General features: G+C 43.4%; 1 protein-coding gene across 1 annotated transcript in view; it reads right to left on the bottom strand.

The window, feature by feature from the left end:
* GABBR2 (gamma-aminobutyric acid type B receptor subunit 2) overlaps nucleotides 1–17,276 on the bottom strand; it is a 293,156-nt gene that overhangs the window by 173,265 nt on the left and 102,615 nt on the right. Inside the window, exons 4-7 of the mRNA XM_081920031.1 lie at nucleotides 15,957–16,058; nucleotides 11,968–12,033; nucleotides 10,480–10,680; nucleotides 7,793–8,029 (exon numbers count right to left, since the gene is read on the bottom strand). Of these exons, the coding sequence (XP_081776157.1) occupies nucleotides 7,793–8,029; nucleotides 10,480–10,680; nucleotides 11,968–12,033; nucleotides 15,957–16,058 (606 nt within the window). The remainder of the gene's footprint in view (nucleotides 1–7,792; nucleotides 8,030–10,479; nucleotides 10,681–11,967; nucleotides 12,034–15,956; nucleotides 16,059–17,276) is intronic.

The raw sequence follows: 17,276 nt of genomic DNA, 5'->3' as shown, positions 1-17,276 counted from the left end.
TAAAGCCTCAGCGCCTAGGACTTGCTGATCGAAAGGTCGGCGGTTCGAATCCCTGCGGCAGGGTGCGCTCCCGCTGCTCGGTCCCAGCGCCTGCCAACCTAGCAGTTCGAAAGCACCTCCGGGTGCAAGTAGATAAATAGGGACCGCTTACCAGCAGGAAGGTAAACGGCGTTCCGTGTGCAGCTCTGGCTCGCCAGAGCAGCGATGTCACACTGGCCATGTGACCCGGAAGTGTCTCCGGACAGCGCTGGCCCCTGGCCTCTTAAGTGAGATGGGCGCACAACCCCAGAGTCTGTCAAGACTGGCCCGTACGGGCAGGGGTACCTTTACCTTTACCTTTAACCATATGTAAAAGGGACGCAGGTGGCACTGTGGGTTAAACCACTGAGCCTAGGACTTGCCGATCAGAAGGTCGGCGGTTTGAATCCCTGCGACGGGGTGAGCTCCCGTTGCTCAGTCCCTGCTCCTGCCAACCTAGCAGTTCAAAAGCATGTCAAAGTGCAAGTAGATAAATAGGTACCGCTCTGGCGGGAAGGTAAACGGCGTTTCCGTGCGCTGCTCTGGTTCGCCAGAAGCGGCTTAGACATGCTGGCCACATGACCCGGAATCTGTACACCGGCTCCCTCGGCCAATAAAGCGAGATGAGCGCCGCAACCCCAGAGTCGGTCATGACTGGACCTAATGGTCAGGGGTCCCTTTACCTTTTAACCATATGTAAGCAGAAGTAAAATGCCCTGAAAACAATTATACTTCTGCTTAGCAGTGCTTTTTTCCCTAGCTCTAAGCGGTACTACCACCTTTTTTGGGGGGAAGGAGGCAGGAGGGCTCTTGGATCTTCTCAGAGCATCGCACCTCCTTTCTTAAACTGGGCAAATGCTTCCTGGGCTTGGGGAAGGAAGTGCAAGGCTCTAACAGGATCCTGGAGGCTTGCTGCCTCCTTTCCAAAACTGGGTTCTGTTGGAAAGTATGACCCTGTAGTGAAAAAAAGAGATGCACAGGTACTGAGAGTACAGAAAGAGGCATGGTGTTTCAGCAAGTCATTTAATTATCATGCATCATGTAATAACTATATTGTTGTTGTTGTTAAGTCGTTTAGTTGTGTCCGACTCTTCGTGACCCCATGGACCAGAGCACACCAGGCACTCCTGTCTTCCACTGCCTCCCCCAGTTTGGTCAAACTCATGCTGGTAGCTTCGAGAACACTGTCCAGCCATCTCGTCCTCTGTCGTCCCCTTCTCCTTGTGCCCTCCATCTTTCCCAACATCAGGGTCTTTTCCAGGGAGTCTTCTCTTCTCATGAGGTGGCCAAAGTACTGGAGCCTCAGCTTCACGATCTGTCCTTCCAGTGAGCACTCAGGGCTGATTTCCTTAAGAATGGATCGGTTTGATCTTCTTGCAGTCCACGGGACTCTCAAGAGTCTCCTCCAACACCATAATTCAAAAGCATCAATTCTTCAGCGATCAGCCTTCTTGATGGTCCAGCTCTCACTTCCATACATCACCACTGGGAAAACCATAGCTTTAACTATACAGACCTTTGTTGGCAAGGTGATGTCTCTGCTTTGTAAGATGCTGTCTAGGTTTGTCACTGAATAACTATATAACTATATACCAAGATCTTAGTTCCATTAAAACATGTAATTGTTTTATATGTAATTGTTTTTCCTGGCCCCAAGGAAATTTTGCACGCAGGGCAACTGCCCAGAGTACCGGCATCCTTTTCCCACAAACAAACCACTGCCACTTAGTAAATGAGCATAGGATGGCTGTGTTATTGTGCATTTATACAAAGGTCACCTAGCCATATTACACTCCTACAAAAGAAGCCGAAATTGCTGTAGTGTAGTGGCTAAAGCAGGCACCCCCAAATTCAGCCCTCCAGATGTTTGGGACTACAACTCCCATCATCCCTAGCTAATAGGACCAGTGGTCAGGAATGATGGGAAGTGTAGTCCCAAAACAGCTGGAGGGCCAAGTCTGGGGGGTGCCAGGAGGGGATGAGGTAGGAGATGAGTCTCCAAGTCCTGTCATAGCCACACCCTTATTAGATGGTTTTAGGAAAGACACTGTTGTCTCAGCCTCAACCAGCAATATAGAGATAAATAATAATGACCTGTCTTACAGGGTTGGCATAAGGATTCTATAGGTAATGTACACGACAAACTTGGAATGCTACACAATATGCTATATGCTAAAATATATAGATGTGAGTGCCTAATTCATGGGATAAGAATAATCTGCAGCACCAGAAAACATCTACCAGATTATGAAGGCAGGGAAGTCAGTGCTATGCACATCACCAAATAACCTAAGAGTAAAGGCCCAGTTTAGTATGCAAATATCCTAGCATCCAGCTTTCGGCAAAAACAAAAAAAAGTGCACACTCATTTAAATGAAACTTGCATGCCCACATTTTTCTGCAGCTGTTTCTTGGCAGTTAAGGCAGACCCATAATGTATGTACCAGACACCATTTATTATGACACTAGGAAGTGTTGGGAAACAAGAACTCTCAGGCTGTTTCATAAATTACACAGCAACAGACCCTGGTTTACTGCTGAATGTAAACTCAACAGGGAGTTGTAGCCAATCCCAGGGCTTTAATAATTGGACCAAGTTTGCAAATCACTTGTCACATTCACATTTTTAGGTATATACGTTAGGAATGTGGTATATCAACAGCCCTGTATCTTATCCAGCCACTTTAATGCCATATGTACCACAGATAAAACCTTCCACTGGCTTAAACATAGCCTAAGATTCTCAGAGGCTATGTTAATGTATTATAATGCAATCGGCGATTAGAATTCCTTTATGGTTGCGACAAAAAAATCTTTCCTACAGGCTACTAGCTTTCCATTCATTAACAAAAACACACATATAAGGCACACAGAATTTATAAAGCATTTCAGAATATACTAATAGCTCTTGTACCTCAGGCAGTTCTTGAGCATCCAAGTGCAGATAAATGTTTGGTTAGCAAATGACTTAGCTGCAAGGATTGCTGCTCTGCTGAGGGACAGATCATGAAATTACTCTAGGGTTAGAAAAGGTCTCATCATAAACAGACTGCAAAAAAAAAAATCTGCAAACTTGCCAGATGCTCTTATTTTAAATGATGTCCTTTATTTGAGCGCGCTGAAGAAGAATTAATCTGCTGCTCTGCACATGAGATTGCTAACAGTCTTTGCGGAAGGGAAGGAGCCATTTGGCTTCAGCAGAAATGCTTTGACATGATAGCGGTGATGGGCGTTTTAAATCACAAGCCTTTGCTCTGCAGCTGCCCCTGAATGCATTACTTTGCCGGCACTGGCCACTGGCTCCAGGTTTTATTTTTGGCCATTGACAACTTTGACAGGAAGATGGTGTTGAGCCTCAGTCCGCTGACCTCAATGATACTGACCACTAGCCCAGATCATCAGCCCAGGACCCCTCACTCATCAGACTCAAGAGAAATAAACTTCCCATAGGCTTGTCGAAGAGGAATTAGCTCAGAATGGCAAAATACATTTTGAAGGCATGTTTTGGCACCTGGTCATCAGACTCTCAGAATCACTTTGTTGCCCCATGCCAAAACAGCCAACCCTGGTCTCCATGAGATTTGTATTGGCGCTTGCTAGGTGCCACTCAGCGCCACAGTTTTAACTTGGTCTTAGTCTTATTGTATTGGGGCTCTTCTGCACTGCTGTGATTAAGCAGTATACAAATTCTTGAAATAAATAATGAATTGATACAAGGCTCTGGCCCCGGGCACAGGGATCCCTTGTGTAATTGAGCTGTGCTTCTCAGCACAGCACAAAAACTGGAGGGATGATCTCTGCCCCTTTTCCATTCCAAGCTAGAGAGGAAAATGTGATTCTTCTCATCACTCTTACCAAAGAGTATCAGCCCATGCACCCTGCCAAAGACGCCAGCTTCTCCAGATCATTGAGGTGGCCCAATGCAACATCATGTGATATCCTGACATTGCATGATAACCTGTTGTACGTGCAGCCCTTAAGGGGGCCCAGGGCCCTAAAAAAAAATGGGGAGCCCCCAGAGTGCATCATTCCCCAGGTGCTGGTGCCTATGCACCCCACCCAAGCTGCTATTTACAAGAGGAGAGAGGCTGCTTTTAGTGCCAATGGCCACCTCCTCCATGCAGTAAACAACAGCTAGTGAGGATGCAATTTTAATTTGATCCATGGCATGGGGTGAGAGGATTAATTTGCCTTCCTGTGATCCTGATCTGGCTCCCCACTTGCTCCCTAAAAAAATAACATCCTGTATGTTAAATGTGACCACACATTTGATAGAATGTGTGAGTAGCTCTCTATTGCACTTCATATTTGGTAGGGTCAACTTCCTCAAGAGTTTTCCCAGGTTTTGCAGTATCTGAGCTCTCTGTCTTCTGGAAGTGTTTCTCAGACTTGGGTCCCCTGTTGTTGTTGGACTACAGTTCCCATCATCCCTAGCTAGCAGGACCAGTGGTCAGAGATCAGCGGAGAAGGAATCCTGCAACAGCCAGAGACCTAAGTTTGAGAAAGACTGGTTTTGTGCTGCATCCTGCTGCTGGCTGCCCTCTCCTCCTAGTTACTGTATTTTTTGTTCTACAAGACTCACTTTTTCCCTCCTAAAAAGTAAGGGGAAATGTGTGTGCATCTTATGGAGCGAATGCAGGCTGCGCAGCTATCCCAGAAGCCAGAACAGCAAGAGGGATTGCTGCTTTCATTGTGCAGCGATCCCTCTTGCTGTTCTGGCTTCTGAGATTCAGAATATTTTTTTTCTGGTTTTCCTCCTCCAAAAACTAGGTGCGTCTTGTGGTCTGGTGCGTCTTACAGAGCGAAAAATACAGTAGTTCTTCCTAGATCTTTCCCAGCACACCAGAGACCCTCTTATCCTACTCGGAACAGGAGGGGGGGGGGAAGCATGGCGATTATTCTGAACTTGTTGGCAAGTGTCTTATGAATTTCCTCAGGGATTTCAAGCATGTGCACATTTCTCCCAGAGCATGCCTGCTGTATGGCAATACTGATCCTTAAGCAAAGGCGTGGTCTATAGATGCCTTGTTGTTTTCTCTCAGAGAAAAAGCCAAGCCAGAAAAAAATTCCCCTGGGGAGTTGTGTACATCAATGTGGCTATTTAAAAGGCTTCTTGCATGCTTTAAAACGGATGCACTTCCTGACCGACCTTTACAAGGAACCGAACTGGGAAGCCCATAAAATATTTACATCCCTTCTGCTTGTCAAGCTCATTAGCTATCGTAAAGGTTGCTCCCTATTTAATTTTTCTTTTGGTTGGCTTTCCAAAAGATCACCAAAGAAACCGAATTTTTTGCCCAATGCCTCTTTTTTCTGTTTTGCAGTTGACACAACTGTAGAAATGTAGAGAAATTCTACCATGAAGTCCAACAGCCTAGATTGATTAAGGAATATACCTAAGCACCTGTTAAAAGCTTGAAAGCAGATTTCCCACTTCCTTAATTGTTCAAGCTGGCAGTTGTTGCAAAAGCAATTGTGGATAAGTAAAAACACTGAAAAGTTTTGCCAGGGAAAATAATTCAGTGCTGCTGCGCTCTAATTTCAAGAGTGGCTAAGCCTGCCTGAGCATGCCCAGAGGCTTCTAACATACTGAGAAGTTCAGCACATCACAGGTCTCTGGGTATTTCCAGACATTAGACGGAAGTCACCTAGATCCAATCCATAAATATTTCTGCTGGTACCAAGGGTCCTAGCCCCAGTGAGATATGGTAGCACTTCTGAAGGCACAATTAACAACTTTTTCGAAAGGCATTTTAAGTGAAGGCTTTCATCCCAGCCTACATCTGCACTAGATTTGGAACTGTTCTTGTATATGATATTCATATATATATAGGACTCGAGTATGGTCTAAGCTTCTTGGCCTTGCCAATCGTAAGGTTGGCAGTTCGAATACGCACAATGGGGTGAGCTCCTGTTGCTCTGTCCCAGCTCCTGCCAACCTGGCGGTTTGAAGGCATACCAGCGCAAGTAGATAAACAGGTACCACTGTGGCGGCAAAGTAAATGGCGTTTCCATCCACCAGAAGCGGTTTAGTCATGCTGGCATGACCCATAAAAGCTGTCTGTGGACAAATGCCGGCTCCCTCGGCCTGAAAGCAGAGATGAGCAGTCGAATTTGACAGGACTTAACCATCCAGGGGTCTTTTACCTTTTCCTATTTCATATATGTAATTGCCATAACTGCTTTTACTGTTAAATGGCTTCCGAGACAGTTTACAGGAAGTGGTTTATAACTAGAAATCGATAAATTGATAATAAAAAACATACAAGTGATCCCTGTTCCCATGTAGTAATACAAAAAGAGCTCTTATGGATCAGACCAAAGGCTCATGTAGTCCAGCATTATACGTTCACAGTGGCCAATCAGATGTTTATGGGAAGCTTAAAAGCAGGGCATGGGTGCAACAGTATTAGTGATCCCCAGCAACTGCTATTTGACCAGAGGTCATGTGTATCCATAATGAACAGCATCCACAGACAGCCTTATTCTCCATGAGTTTGTACAATCCCCTTTCAGAGCTGTCTAGGTTGGCAGCCATTGCTACAATTTGCGTTTGTGAATTCCAGTCTATGAGCTGCACAAAAATCCTTATGATATGAACTGCAGCAGTTGCGTTGCATATCACCTCTTTCCAGCTGGTGGCCACCAAGAAGGGGGCAGAGACCCCTAGCACATGGTATAAGGGTCTGCACATTATGGCTGGGATGAGGGTCATCTCTGCACAAGGAGACCACATTCAACTGCTCCCCCCGTCATTAATTTACATAGATTATTATTCAGCATGCGTTTATTCTGCCTTCTAAATGAAAGATGATCTCTGAGGGGCCTTACAAATTTAATGTTCCAGCATATATTCAAACGATGAATGAAACAAACCGCACAGCCAAACCATAAAGACAGAAGTAGGAACTAGCAATGGCATTCCCTCATAGACGGTCCCAGAGACTGTCTTCAAAAGCACAAGGTGCTGAAATGCTAACAGACAGTGTGTGGACTGAAGTTCCCCTCAGAAGAGATATGATGTCTAAGTATAAGGAAGAAGAAAACCACTGGTGTCTTCTTCCTCTTAGGTGGTGAGAGCAACTAGGAGACAACCAAGTCCAGTTTTCACCTGTTGGTGTACTCTCAGGAGACTCCCTGAGGAACGTTGATTACATTTTGTTTATGTTTTTTTTTAATGTGCATTTGTATAAACTTAGATGTACACCTCAAATATATAGTGCAGAATGGCTCTAAGGATCAATGACCGGGTTAGTCTAATACATGCTTACTGCCAATTAGTTTGGAAAAAGCAATCACCTGAGTTGCAGCTGGAGAAAACGACTCCCTAATTCTATATGCACCTTTTCAAACTGCAGTAAGACTAATCACAGCCCTCTAGCTCTGATCATAGACTCACAGAATTGTAGAGTTGGAAAGGACCATAGGAAAGGATCTAGTCCAACCCCCAGCAATGGAGGAGTCTTCTGCCCAATGTGGGGTTAAAACCCACTACCCATCTATTCCCTAACTTTTTAGAAAAGCCTAGGAGAAAACCCATACCCAGTTCCTCCCTAAAACCCCGATTATCTTGACTGGAGGCAGATTTTCCCTGAAGGCCTTGCTGGAATAAACACCCACAAAGCAACAAAACTTTGATTCAGCACTCAAAATATTCTTTTCTGAAGTACTTTTCACAACAGACGTTTCTATTTCTAATAACCGGCAGCTGTAATAGCTCCCAGGAAAGAGACCGCTACCAGACTTCAGTTTAAAATAATGAAGGCAGGCTTACCGTTACACCAAAGAAGCTGGTCTGATTCATTGCATCTAGGAAAATTTTTCCAAGTTCTTTGTTGGTGTAGTTAAAGTCCTCAATTTTTTGGTTTCTGTTGGTGGCATTGAGAATCTTCATTGCTTGCTGAAGTGTTTTGGCAATTACCCAAATTCCATCATAAGCAAAGCCATGGAACTTACTTGGCTCAACATTCCCTCGCCTTTGATCATACTCCTCTTCATACTGCTGTGGTGTCTGTGTAAAAGAATACAAGGCCAGTTCACTGATCAGCATGTTAAAGTCTGTGCCCAAAATGTTAAAAGCCATGGAAGCCCTTAAGAGACCTGTGGAGCTCAAGAAATAATGAGAAGCATTTCAGGGCAGAAAAATACAATTTGGTTAAGAGCGGTAGTCTCGTAATCTGGGGAACGGGGTTCGCGTCTCCGCTCCTCCACATGCAGTTGCTGGGTGACCTTGGGCTAGTCATACTTCTCTGAAGTCTCTCAGCCCCACTCACCTCACAGAGTGTTTGTTGTGGGGGAGGAAGGGAAAGGAGATTGTTAGCCGCTTTGAGACTCCTTAGGGTAGTGAAAGGCGGGATATCAAATCCAAACTCTTCTTCTTCATTCATCATGTAATATTGTGCCATCATGGCAACTAGTGACTCAGGTCACAGACCCACAATATGTTTAAAGCAAATTTAAAGCATGTGGTTTCCTGAAAACAATTCTGGGAACTGTAGTTTGTCCCTCACAGGGATAAAATACCCAGCACTCTTAACAAACTAGTTACCCCGGGATTCTTTCAAAGAAGCAATGTGCTTTGAATTTATGGTGTGGATGTAGCCTTGCATTAAAAATGACTTGCCTAGACCTACCAAACTAAATTACTTGCACTTGGGTCCACTGAAATCAATAGAACAAGTTAGTAATGAAGGAAGTTCAAACTGGTTCCAAGCAATTATTCTTAAATAAGTTTTCTCCAAAATAATGATAGCAAAGGCACACTTTTTTCAGAATTAAAATGGGGCACATGCTTTATTTTGGCACCCAAAACATACTTTCAGAATGTCAATGGGTAACCTAGGGAACAACCTCATGCTTCTCAGTGGGCTACTGTGGTGGGGGTAGTTCTTGATTTGAAGGAGATAAACCCATGGCAGTAACTCATGCAGCTCAATGGACACTCCTCCTCCAGGCAATTTTGCTCAATGGACACCCCTCCTCCAGGCAATTTTGCAGGGTCTCTCCACCAGGAGTGATTGAATGGTCCAATCACGCCAACTCCAGAAATGGCACAACACTGCAAGTTCTAAACTGGTTACATTAAGTGTAAAATAAGCAAGATCTTCCTCATGTTGTTTGGGGCACTGTTGCTATGGTGAAATTCATTTGCTAAACAGAGCTCAAAATACCGTATTTTTTGCTCTATAAGACTCACTTTTTCCCTCCTAAAAAGTATGGGGAAATGTGTGTGCGTCTTATGGAGCGAATGAAGGCTGCGCAGCTATCCCAGAAGCCAGAACAGCAAGAGGGATTACTGCTTTCACTGCATAGCAATCCCTCTTGCTGTTCTGGCTTCTGAGATTCAGAATATTTTTTTCTTGTTTTCCTCCTCCAAAAACTAGGTGCGTCTTGTGGTCTGGTGCGTCTTATAGAGCGAAAAATACGGTAATTGTTTGTGTTTACTAACAGAAAATGATTTAATAATATCCATGCACCATTGAGGTGCATATGTACATGCTTTTATAAACAAGAGTCAACATGATTTCTCTCTCTCTCCCTCTCTTCAAGGTGAACCAAGACTGCTTCAACTTTTGCAGCGCCTCTGATAGGTTTTCCAAAAATTACAGCTGCTGACTTGAGTTGCCTTGCCTTGCCCCTCCCCTCTGCCCGTCTGAAGTGCAAAGGCTGTATTCCTGAGTCTTTTCTAATTCCTGGGTCCAACAAGGTTCCAATTGCTGGAGTGGCCAGGCCAGCCACTACTTAGGTAACATCCTAAGTATGGGTTGTTAAGGTAACAAAGGGGGAGAGAGTTGGTGTGTGTGAGGAGTTAGAAGCTAGAAGCAGGCAGAAGCCAGAGAGAGACAGAGCCATGCCTGATTTCTGGTGGAATCCAAAGCTGTGGCTATGGGAGAAGCAAGACACTTTGGAGTGTTAATGCTGTGAGCCTCCCCACCCACTGTAGGCTCAGGCTGCATATATGTGTAAATAAACCATATATCCTACAGACACCAGAGTCTCAGCTGTCCCTCCTTCTAAGGAAACCAAACTCTGGGTAAGTGCCTGGAACTCCTGGCCTCTCTGAGACTGGGGTGGTGTACAACAGTATTTTAAAGTGACGCATAATGCTAGAGGGGTTTTTGTGCTGAATATCTTTAATATTTGAGAGGGGTTTTATTCCCTCCCAAAAAGCACCCTGAAGCACTTTGGACATCGCTGCTTCAGTTTGAAGCACCTCATGGAGATCCTGCTTCCGCTCTGACAAGCCCTGAATATGGCCAAAGCAGCCCTGCTGTGGTTCTTGATCCAAGACTCGTCAGAACCTTTTGCAAAATCCCATTAGAGGAACCATGCTCTACCCTTAAGCCCTGTTTTTGTGCTGCCACCTCAAGGTTTAAGACTGGGCTGTAAACCTACTATAGCAGAAGGTTTTTTTTGCATATCTTTATATGCTCCAAAAGGTAAAAAGGAAATCAAACTCACCCTTCCTGAAATGGTTTTGATCGGTTTTGAACTGAGAGGTTCAAAATCCACTCCAATGTACCCTTCCATGGCGCCAAGAAGGTTCATGGTGAGACAGTGAGATGAGTTAAGCTTTGGAATAGCTTTTTCCCACCAGTGGCTCTGATACCACCCAGGAATGATCCACTGATACTTAGGGCCAAACATCTTTTCATTAAATGCCTACAGTGGAAACATAAAAGAGGGGAGAAAGAGTTACAACATATATAAACAACTTGTAGAGGTTTAAATAATCTCAGCTATGATATCTACTCCTTAAAAATAAACACCGTTCTTGGGGGGAAACGAACCTAAAGGAACACACACATTTTAACAAGGGAGACCCTAAATATATACTTATACGTAACTTAGAATCTGTACTGGATACACAAGAAGATGCGATCAACTGAGGACTGCTATAATACAAACAACTTCATAATTAATATGCCTAATGCAGAAGCATTAAGAGCTTCTATAAATAGGCTTGATGGCCAAAAAGTAAACAAGAAGGAATGGGGCTCCAAAGTGAGAAAAAGAGCAAGACTGGAAGTCCGTTCTTTCTCAGTCACTCAAGCTGAGCCATATGGATAAAGATGGTTGTTAGTTGGGATCTGGAATACTCTCCCCTCCCACAGCATGTGATAGGGATTGTCTGGATGACAAGAAATGTTGGGAGGTACCATCTGGAGAACCACCTGGGGAAGCCTCAGAAAAGGGAGGCTCAGAACTCGGGGAGTGGTGGTGGTGGGACCCTGAGGACAGGTCCAAGGGTGAAGTGGGGTGGGAGGATGGTTAGATGCTGAAGAAGCTACAGGCTTTAGCAAACAAGAAGAGCCAGGTGCAGAAAGCAGTGCAGACTCTGCAGATGAAGCAGAGGAGGAAGCAGCAGAGTCTGCAGAAGCAGCCCAGGAGCTTGCCATCCCTACTGTACTAAGTTCCTCTCCCCCTTTGCCTCCAAGGACACAGAGGGCTATGCCTGTGGCAGAACAAAGAGCTCAGTTCCCCCCAACATCATAGTTTAAGGCTGCTTGGGAAACCTCTGGCTGAGGGGGAAGAAGAGCGCAGAGGCCTTCAGTCCTGGCAACTGCTTGATGGGAGCAAGTCCGGCTGGGAAGCATTGCCAAGCTGTATGCCATGTACCTAAATAAAGAATTAAATACACTGAGTCTTGTATGCTGAGCTGCATCTGAGCCAGCGCTGCCACCATGCCACCCTCTCTCTTGGCATGTGTAGTTGCGTAGCTTCCTGCAAAATGGCCTGCCCATTTATTTCTAGCTAAGGCCCTCTCAAAGTCTTCTGCCTTGTCCAAAAGCCAAGGGTTTCGTCCATCAGCTGGGAAAATTTATTGCTTTCCCTTCAATTGTCAAGGTGGCATACATAGAGTTCCCAAGTTATCTCCCATCAAGGCATTGGTCAAACCCAAGTCTGCAGAGATCCTCTCTTTTTCTCCCTCGCTTTTTCTTTACTTACACAGCAGAATACTTTTGCCGCCATTTCCTCATTGAACTGGCCAAGGATAATTCGGACATCATTTCCCTGCAGAATACAATAAAAAGTGACGTATTAGTGAAATCACCACCTTCTCCTCCTCTCACAGGTGTGAGATAATTAGTAATTATTTAATAATAATTAGTAATTCTTTTTTATTGCCACCAGCTCATATACCATTAACAATACACAAGGCACCGTAAAAAGCCTGAAATGACTAGCTCATCAAGAAAGTTTAAACAGCCACGTAGGTCTGCTCACATAAAATGGCTTTCAAAAGATACCTGAAAATAAAAAAAGTGTGGATAACTGCCGAATCTTTGCTGGAAGAGTATTTCACAACACAGGACTCACAACACTAAAAGCCTGACTTCTGGCAAAAGCCAATCAGGGTTCTGTAACATGGGGAGCAACCAACAGTGCTCTTTCAGAATGGGTCCATTAATTAAGCTGAGGTCCAAAGGCTTAGGTGGTCCATACAGCATCCTTTATAATGCCTTATATTACTGAAATGCTCTTTGTTTATAGAAAAAATTAATTGGTGCTTCATATTTTACACCAACAAGCACCTCCTGGGTAGTCTAGGATTCAGATATCACCAGAAGTGGCACCATGTGTTGAGGCAGAACCACAACCAACCAGCACCAGATTCGCTGGACGGGGGTTGGGAAGCAATGAGTTTGGGGCTGTATGGCTGCACCAGTATGGAGCAACGAGATTCAGCCCACCAGTGCAACAATGTGGACTATATATGTATGCTTTCCACTCGCAACAAAGGCACATTAGTCCTAGGTATAAATATTTTTAATCTCCCACAAAATCACAATCCAGTTGGGATTCTAACCCAGTCAAGTCACAAGACTTAACAGGCGTCAGACCCTTGGAAGGATTTCAAAACCTTCAAAAGATGTTTCAGAGCCACCAAGGCAATTCATGGGAACAGGGCTCTAGGATTAGCTTTCTTGCTATCCCCACAGGGGATCAAATGCTTATCACGATTTTACTGATAAATCATTAATTTATTAATTTGTTAAAACTATTAATAATCTGTCCTTCACTGGGAGATGCTAGGCAGCAGATACACACAAACCAAACCCAAAATTAAACAGTAAAATAAAAATACTGTAAAAAACAAAATACAGAATTCAGTTACAACTAAAAACCAGCAGCAGAAACAAAACTTCAGCTAGCCAATGCACATCCCCTCTAGCGGAAAGCCTAGGCGAAGAGGCGTGACTTCACCTGCCAAGGAAAATGACACCAATGGCGTGGTAAGAAACACCTCAGAGGGGAGGAGATAGGGAAATTGAATAGGCTGAATTCTGAGCAGTGTCTGGTATAGCCAAGTTCACCCTTAAAAGAAGATACAGAAAGGGCAAAATGGAAATATTTTGAAATGTCAATACATTGCTGAATGAGAAAGTATCTTTGCACTGGTTTTTTAGAGATAAATTGTTTCTCATGTGGATAGTGTGCTAAGTACCCATCCTGTATTTTACTAAACTTTTTTTAAAAAAATATCAAAATGTTTCAAAAATGTCTGCAGGCACAAGGGAGTGGAAAACACACAGTGCAGGGGCTGCCATTGACGGTCCCTTCAAAATGATCACTTCTGTATTTTCATCAGTGCTGGCTATCCTTCTTGGGGATGAGTCTGGTTTTTCTAGGAGATAGCTTGGGGAAAACCCTGAATAATGAATTTCAGCAGAGACCAAGGCAAGAGACCATAAATTCAAGTGCAAAGGGTTGCGACAGCTCAATAACAATGTCTTAAAATCACTAGAAAGCTTCAAGCAATGGTTTTGTTTTGTTTTGTTTGTAATAGTACTGCCATTACCATCTTTTTGCTGCCCATGGCAGCTTTTGTGTACCAGCACCCATGACACTTTTATCAAGATTTGAGTACCAGTACCTCAATTTTTATTAAGAAAGTCCTGGCTTCAAGGTATACACACACAAAAAGGTGGCAGTCTTTGGTTTCCATTGTTAAATTTGTCCATCCATTACCTGTGCATATTAAGTTCAGGGCACTTGATTAGAAAGTAAAAATGAAATAAAAATCAAGATATCAAGGACTGAATTTTTGACACTAGAATGAATTACTTTAAAAAATCACTCCTCATGGTCACTGAAAAACATGCATTTCATCAGATTTTTGAGAAGCACACACTGCCCCTAATGCATTAATGTCTGGTTTTGCTGAGGAGACCAGAATATAAAAAGATAGAAAGATGGGCATTAAGAATTTAGATGTGTATGCCCTACTTTTTATCTGCAGCAATTCACACAGAAGGTATGAAGTGTCAATCAACTGGAATAGCATCTGCTTCCTTGCAGGGAACCTTTATCTCCTACTACTTTTGGTCAGTCCTGAAGGGCTAATGTAATAAACATGAAAATTATAATCTACTGTTCAGCATCTAGGCAGCATACATCATAAAGAGAGATAATGGCAGAGATGCGGGCAATACCCAACAGCAGAGCGAAAATCTCACGCACAGAAGGCTGCATTCAACTAAAGCAAATAACATAAGTTCATTTATTTCCAGTAGCTTTACTCTGATTATTAGTTAGTTGGATACTAGAGGGGGAAAACATTAGTAAAGTTAACAAATCACACAAGTGCAATCACCCATGTTTAGTTTTCTCGTGCAAAGGGGGATTTTACTGTTGCTTCTTGTGGAAAGGGGGAAATAGTTCGCACACTGGTACGTGGGTCAAAGTCCACATGATTTCACCGCTAGGCTCATCTTGCCCCACATGTGCACACATTCATCACTGCATGTATATGTTGGATACATATTATCACACACAGAGAATCATAGAATTGGAAGGGACCACAAGTCCAGCTCCCCTGCAATGCAGGAATCTTTTGCCCAACGTGGGGTTTGAACCCACAAGCCTGAAACTAAAAGTCTCATGCTTTACCGACTAAGCCACTTACCTTTTTTTCCACTCTATAAGACGCACCCGACCATAGTTTTAGAGGAGGAGAACAAGAAAAAAAAATTCTCTCCCTCTCTGCGCAGCGCCCCTTCAGCGAAGCGGCAGGAGAAGCGGAGCCCCTTCCATTTCTCCTCCCGCTTCGTTGAAGGGGTGCTGCGCAGAGAGGGAAAGCTGTGTGGCGCCTCTCCAGCGAAGTGAAGCCAGGAGAGCAAGAGGGATTGGTGCGCACCGATCCCTCTTGCTCTCCTGGCTTCAGGGATAGCCGCCCAAAGCATCCAGAGCACAGCGGGAGCGCTCCCACTGTGCTCCGGAGGCTTCGCGTTGCTTTCACTGAAGCCATGGAGCCTGCATTCGTTCCATAAGATGCACACACATTTCCCCTTACTTTTTAGGAGGAGGGAAGTGCGTCTTATAGAGCAAAAAATACGGTACTTTATAAGGTAGAACCAGCTCATATTTCTGGCACATGTGTTTATATGTTAAGCCAATACTATAAAGCAAGGACCAATGAGTTCCCCACTTTCGCCAAAAATGTGAAATTTATCAATGAACTCATAGATATTTCCCTCCCTTAGATAGGAGCAGGAGCCCTATGCCTAAATGGCACTCTAGATTACAAATGACTAACTTAGTTCTGTTAATTTTAGCAGGTCTTCTTTGTGTAAGACCAGCATTAGATACATCCCTATTTTTTTCCTATTTGGTACTCAGTTGGTACACTTAGATGTACACTTTTCGAAAGAACGAACCTAAGGGTGAGAGACTGCAGCATTCACAGCTTTTCTACTTTGCTCCATCTGACTCTGCTAGTGCATTTTAAAATGAGCCACAACTGCTTTTAATATTATATTACCTCCAATATTAATTCCTGCACCATTACAACACAGCATCCTATACAATACGATTTACTTCTTTATAACAAACAGCACTGCATGGATAATTTATCAGCAAAATGCCAATTCTATTGCCAATGATTATTTCATTTTCTACTGCCCAGTTTGCTTCTTAATAATAGCTGCACCCACCTTGAGTTTTTTGACACTTGTGCAGGGATCATTAGAGAAACTCTCTGTGTCTGAGATTTCAATATCTTCCCCATACAGGACACCAGTCAGATCATTCCGTACCTGTTGCAGGTTGGGGGGAAAAGGCAAAAATGAATTCATTGGTACCCACCACTGAAAACGCCACTGTCTCGCAACACCATAGCATGATTCAAACAGATGCCAAGTTAGTCACCCTTCCGTACAGGTGTTATATTAAATCATATGGAGTGTGGGAGTGGGGATTTCCTGACAAGCATTCCAGGTTTGAGACTGTAATATCTGCTACACTGAAAATAACACGCTATGCTGTTACAGAAAAGCCAGTCCATACAAGAAAGCAGCTCCTCTTCAATCTGCAAGACCCTGATTGACGCCTAAAACCTAAACACAATTCTTGAACCCCTGAAATGCAACATGAAGCTGGATCTTACAGTGTGAACATTCTTTCTAAAGTTTCCTCACATTTTCTAATACATCCAAATGGATGCCAATACTTCCTTTTCTGTTGTATGCATGTATAGCACCATGAGCAATCTTCTCACTAAATACACAGATGCATTCTTTTTAAATTAACAACAATAATAGAATAAACTGGAAGTCAAAGAAAGTATAAACTACTTGTAATGGTGTAGTTCAAGTATTGCTACTCAAAACTGTGAATTTGTTAATTTGTTAATTTAATAAAAGCACAGAAACACAACAGAAGAAACAAAATAATTTGTATTGTTCAGAAATTTCATTATCCAATCTCACACAAACCGTGTTTATATAAATGTAGGTAGTATCCCTTCTCTTAAACGTAAAAGCAGAAATAAATGCACTTTGCTCCCCGGTAGCTGACATTTGATGGAAAGTGATATTGACATGTGAACCCTGACCATCTCAGGAAAAGATTTTGAATGTCCAAAAACCTCAGATGTAAGCCGGTGAATGTTAATAATAATATCAGTATTCACTTGGATGTCTGGAAAACGGTGAAATATACAGCTGTTTGGGGCCATTCACAAAATTTCTCAGGGATTATTAGCACCCAAACATCAGTATTGAATTTCTAAAATCCACTTTCTCCAGGGTCCCAATTCCATGACATGGTTCCCAATCTAACAACAGTGAATAAAACCTCAATTTTCCTGTCAACATGCAAGAAGAGCAATCAGGAGCTTTGACAATCAACAGCAGAATAACCAACCCTCCCTTTCAAAGAACTTACTGGCATATTCACCTGAGATTTATACCATATTGGATCTCAAAAGTTCCCACATAAACAAAACCATCTTATAGTCCAAGGTATGGCAATGC

The sequence above is a fragment of the Podarcis melisellensis genome (assembly GCF_964234715.1).
Source record: "Podarcis melisellensis genome assembly, chromosome: 7".
In the NCBI taxonomy this organism is placed as follows: Eukaryota; Metazoa; Chordata; class Lepidosauria; order Squamata; family Lacertidae; genus Podarcis; species Podarcis melisellensis.
The sequence above is the reverse complement of the archived record's forward strand: the minus strand, read 5'-3'. Positions and strand labels throughout refer to the sequence as shown.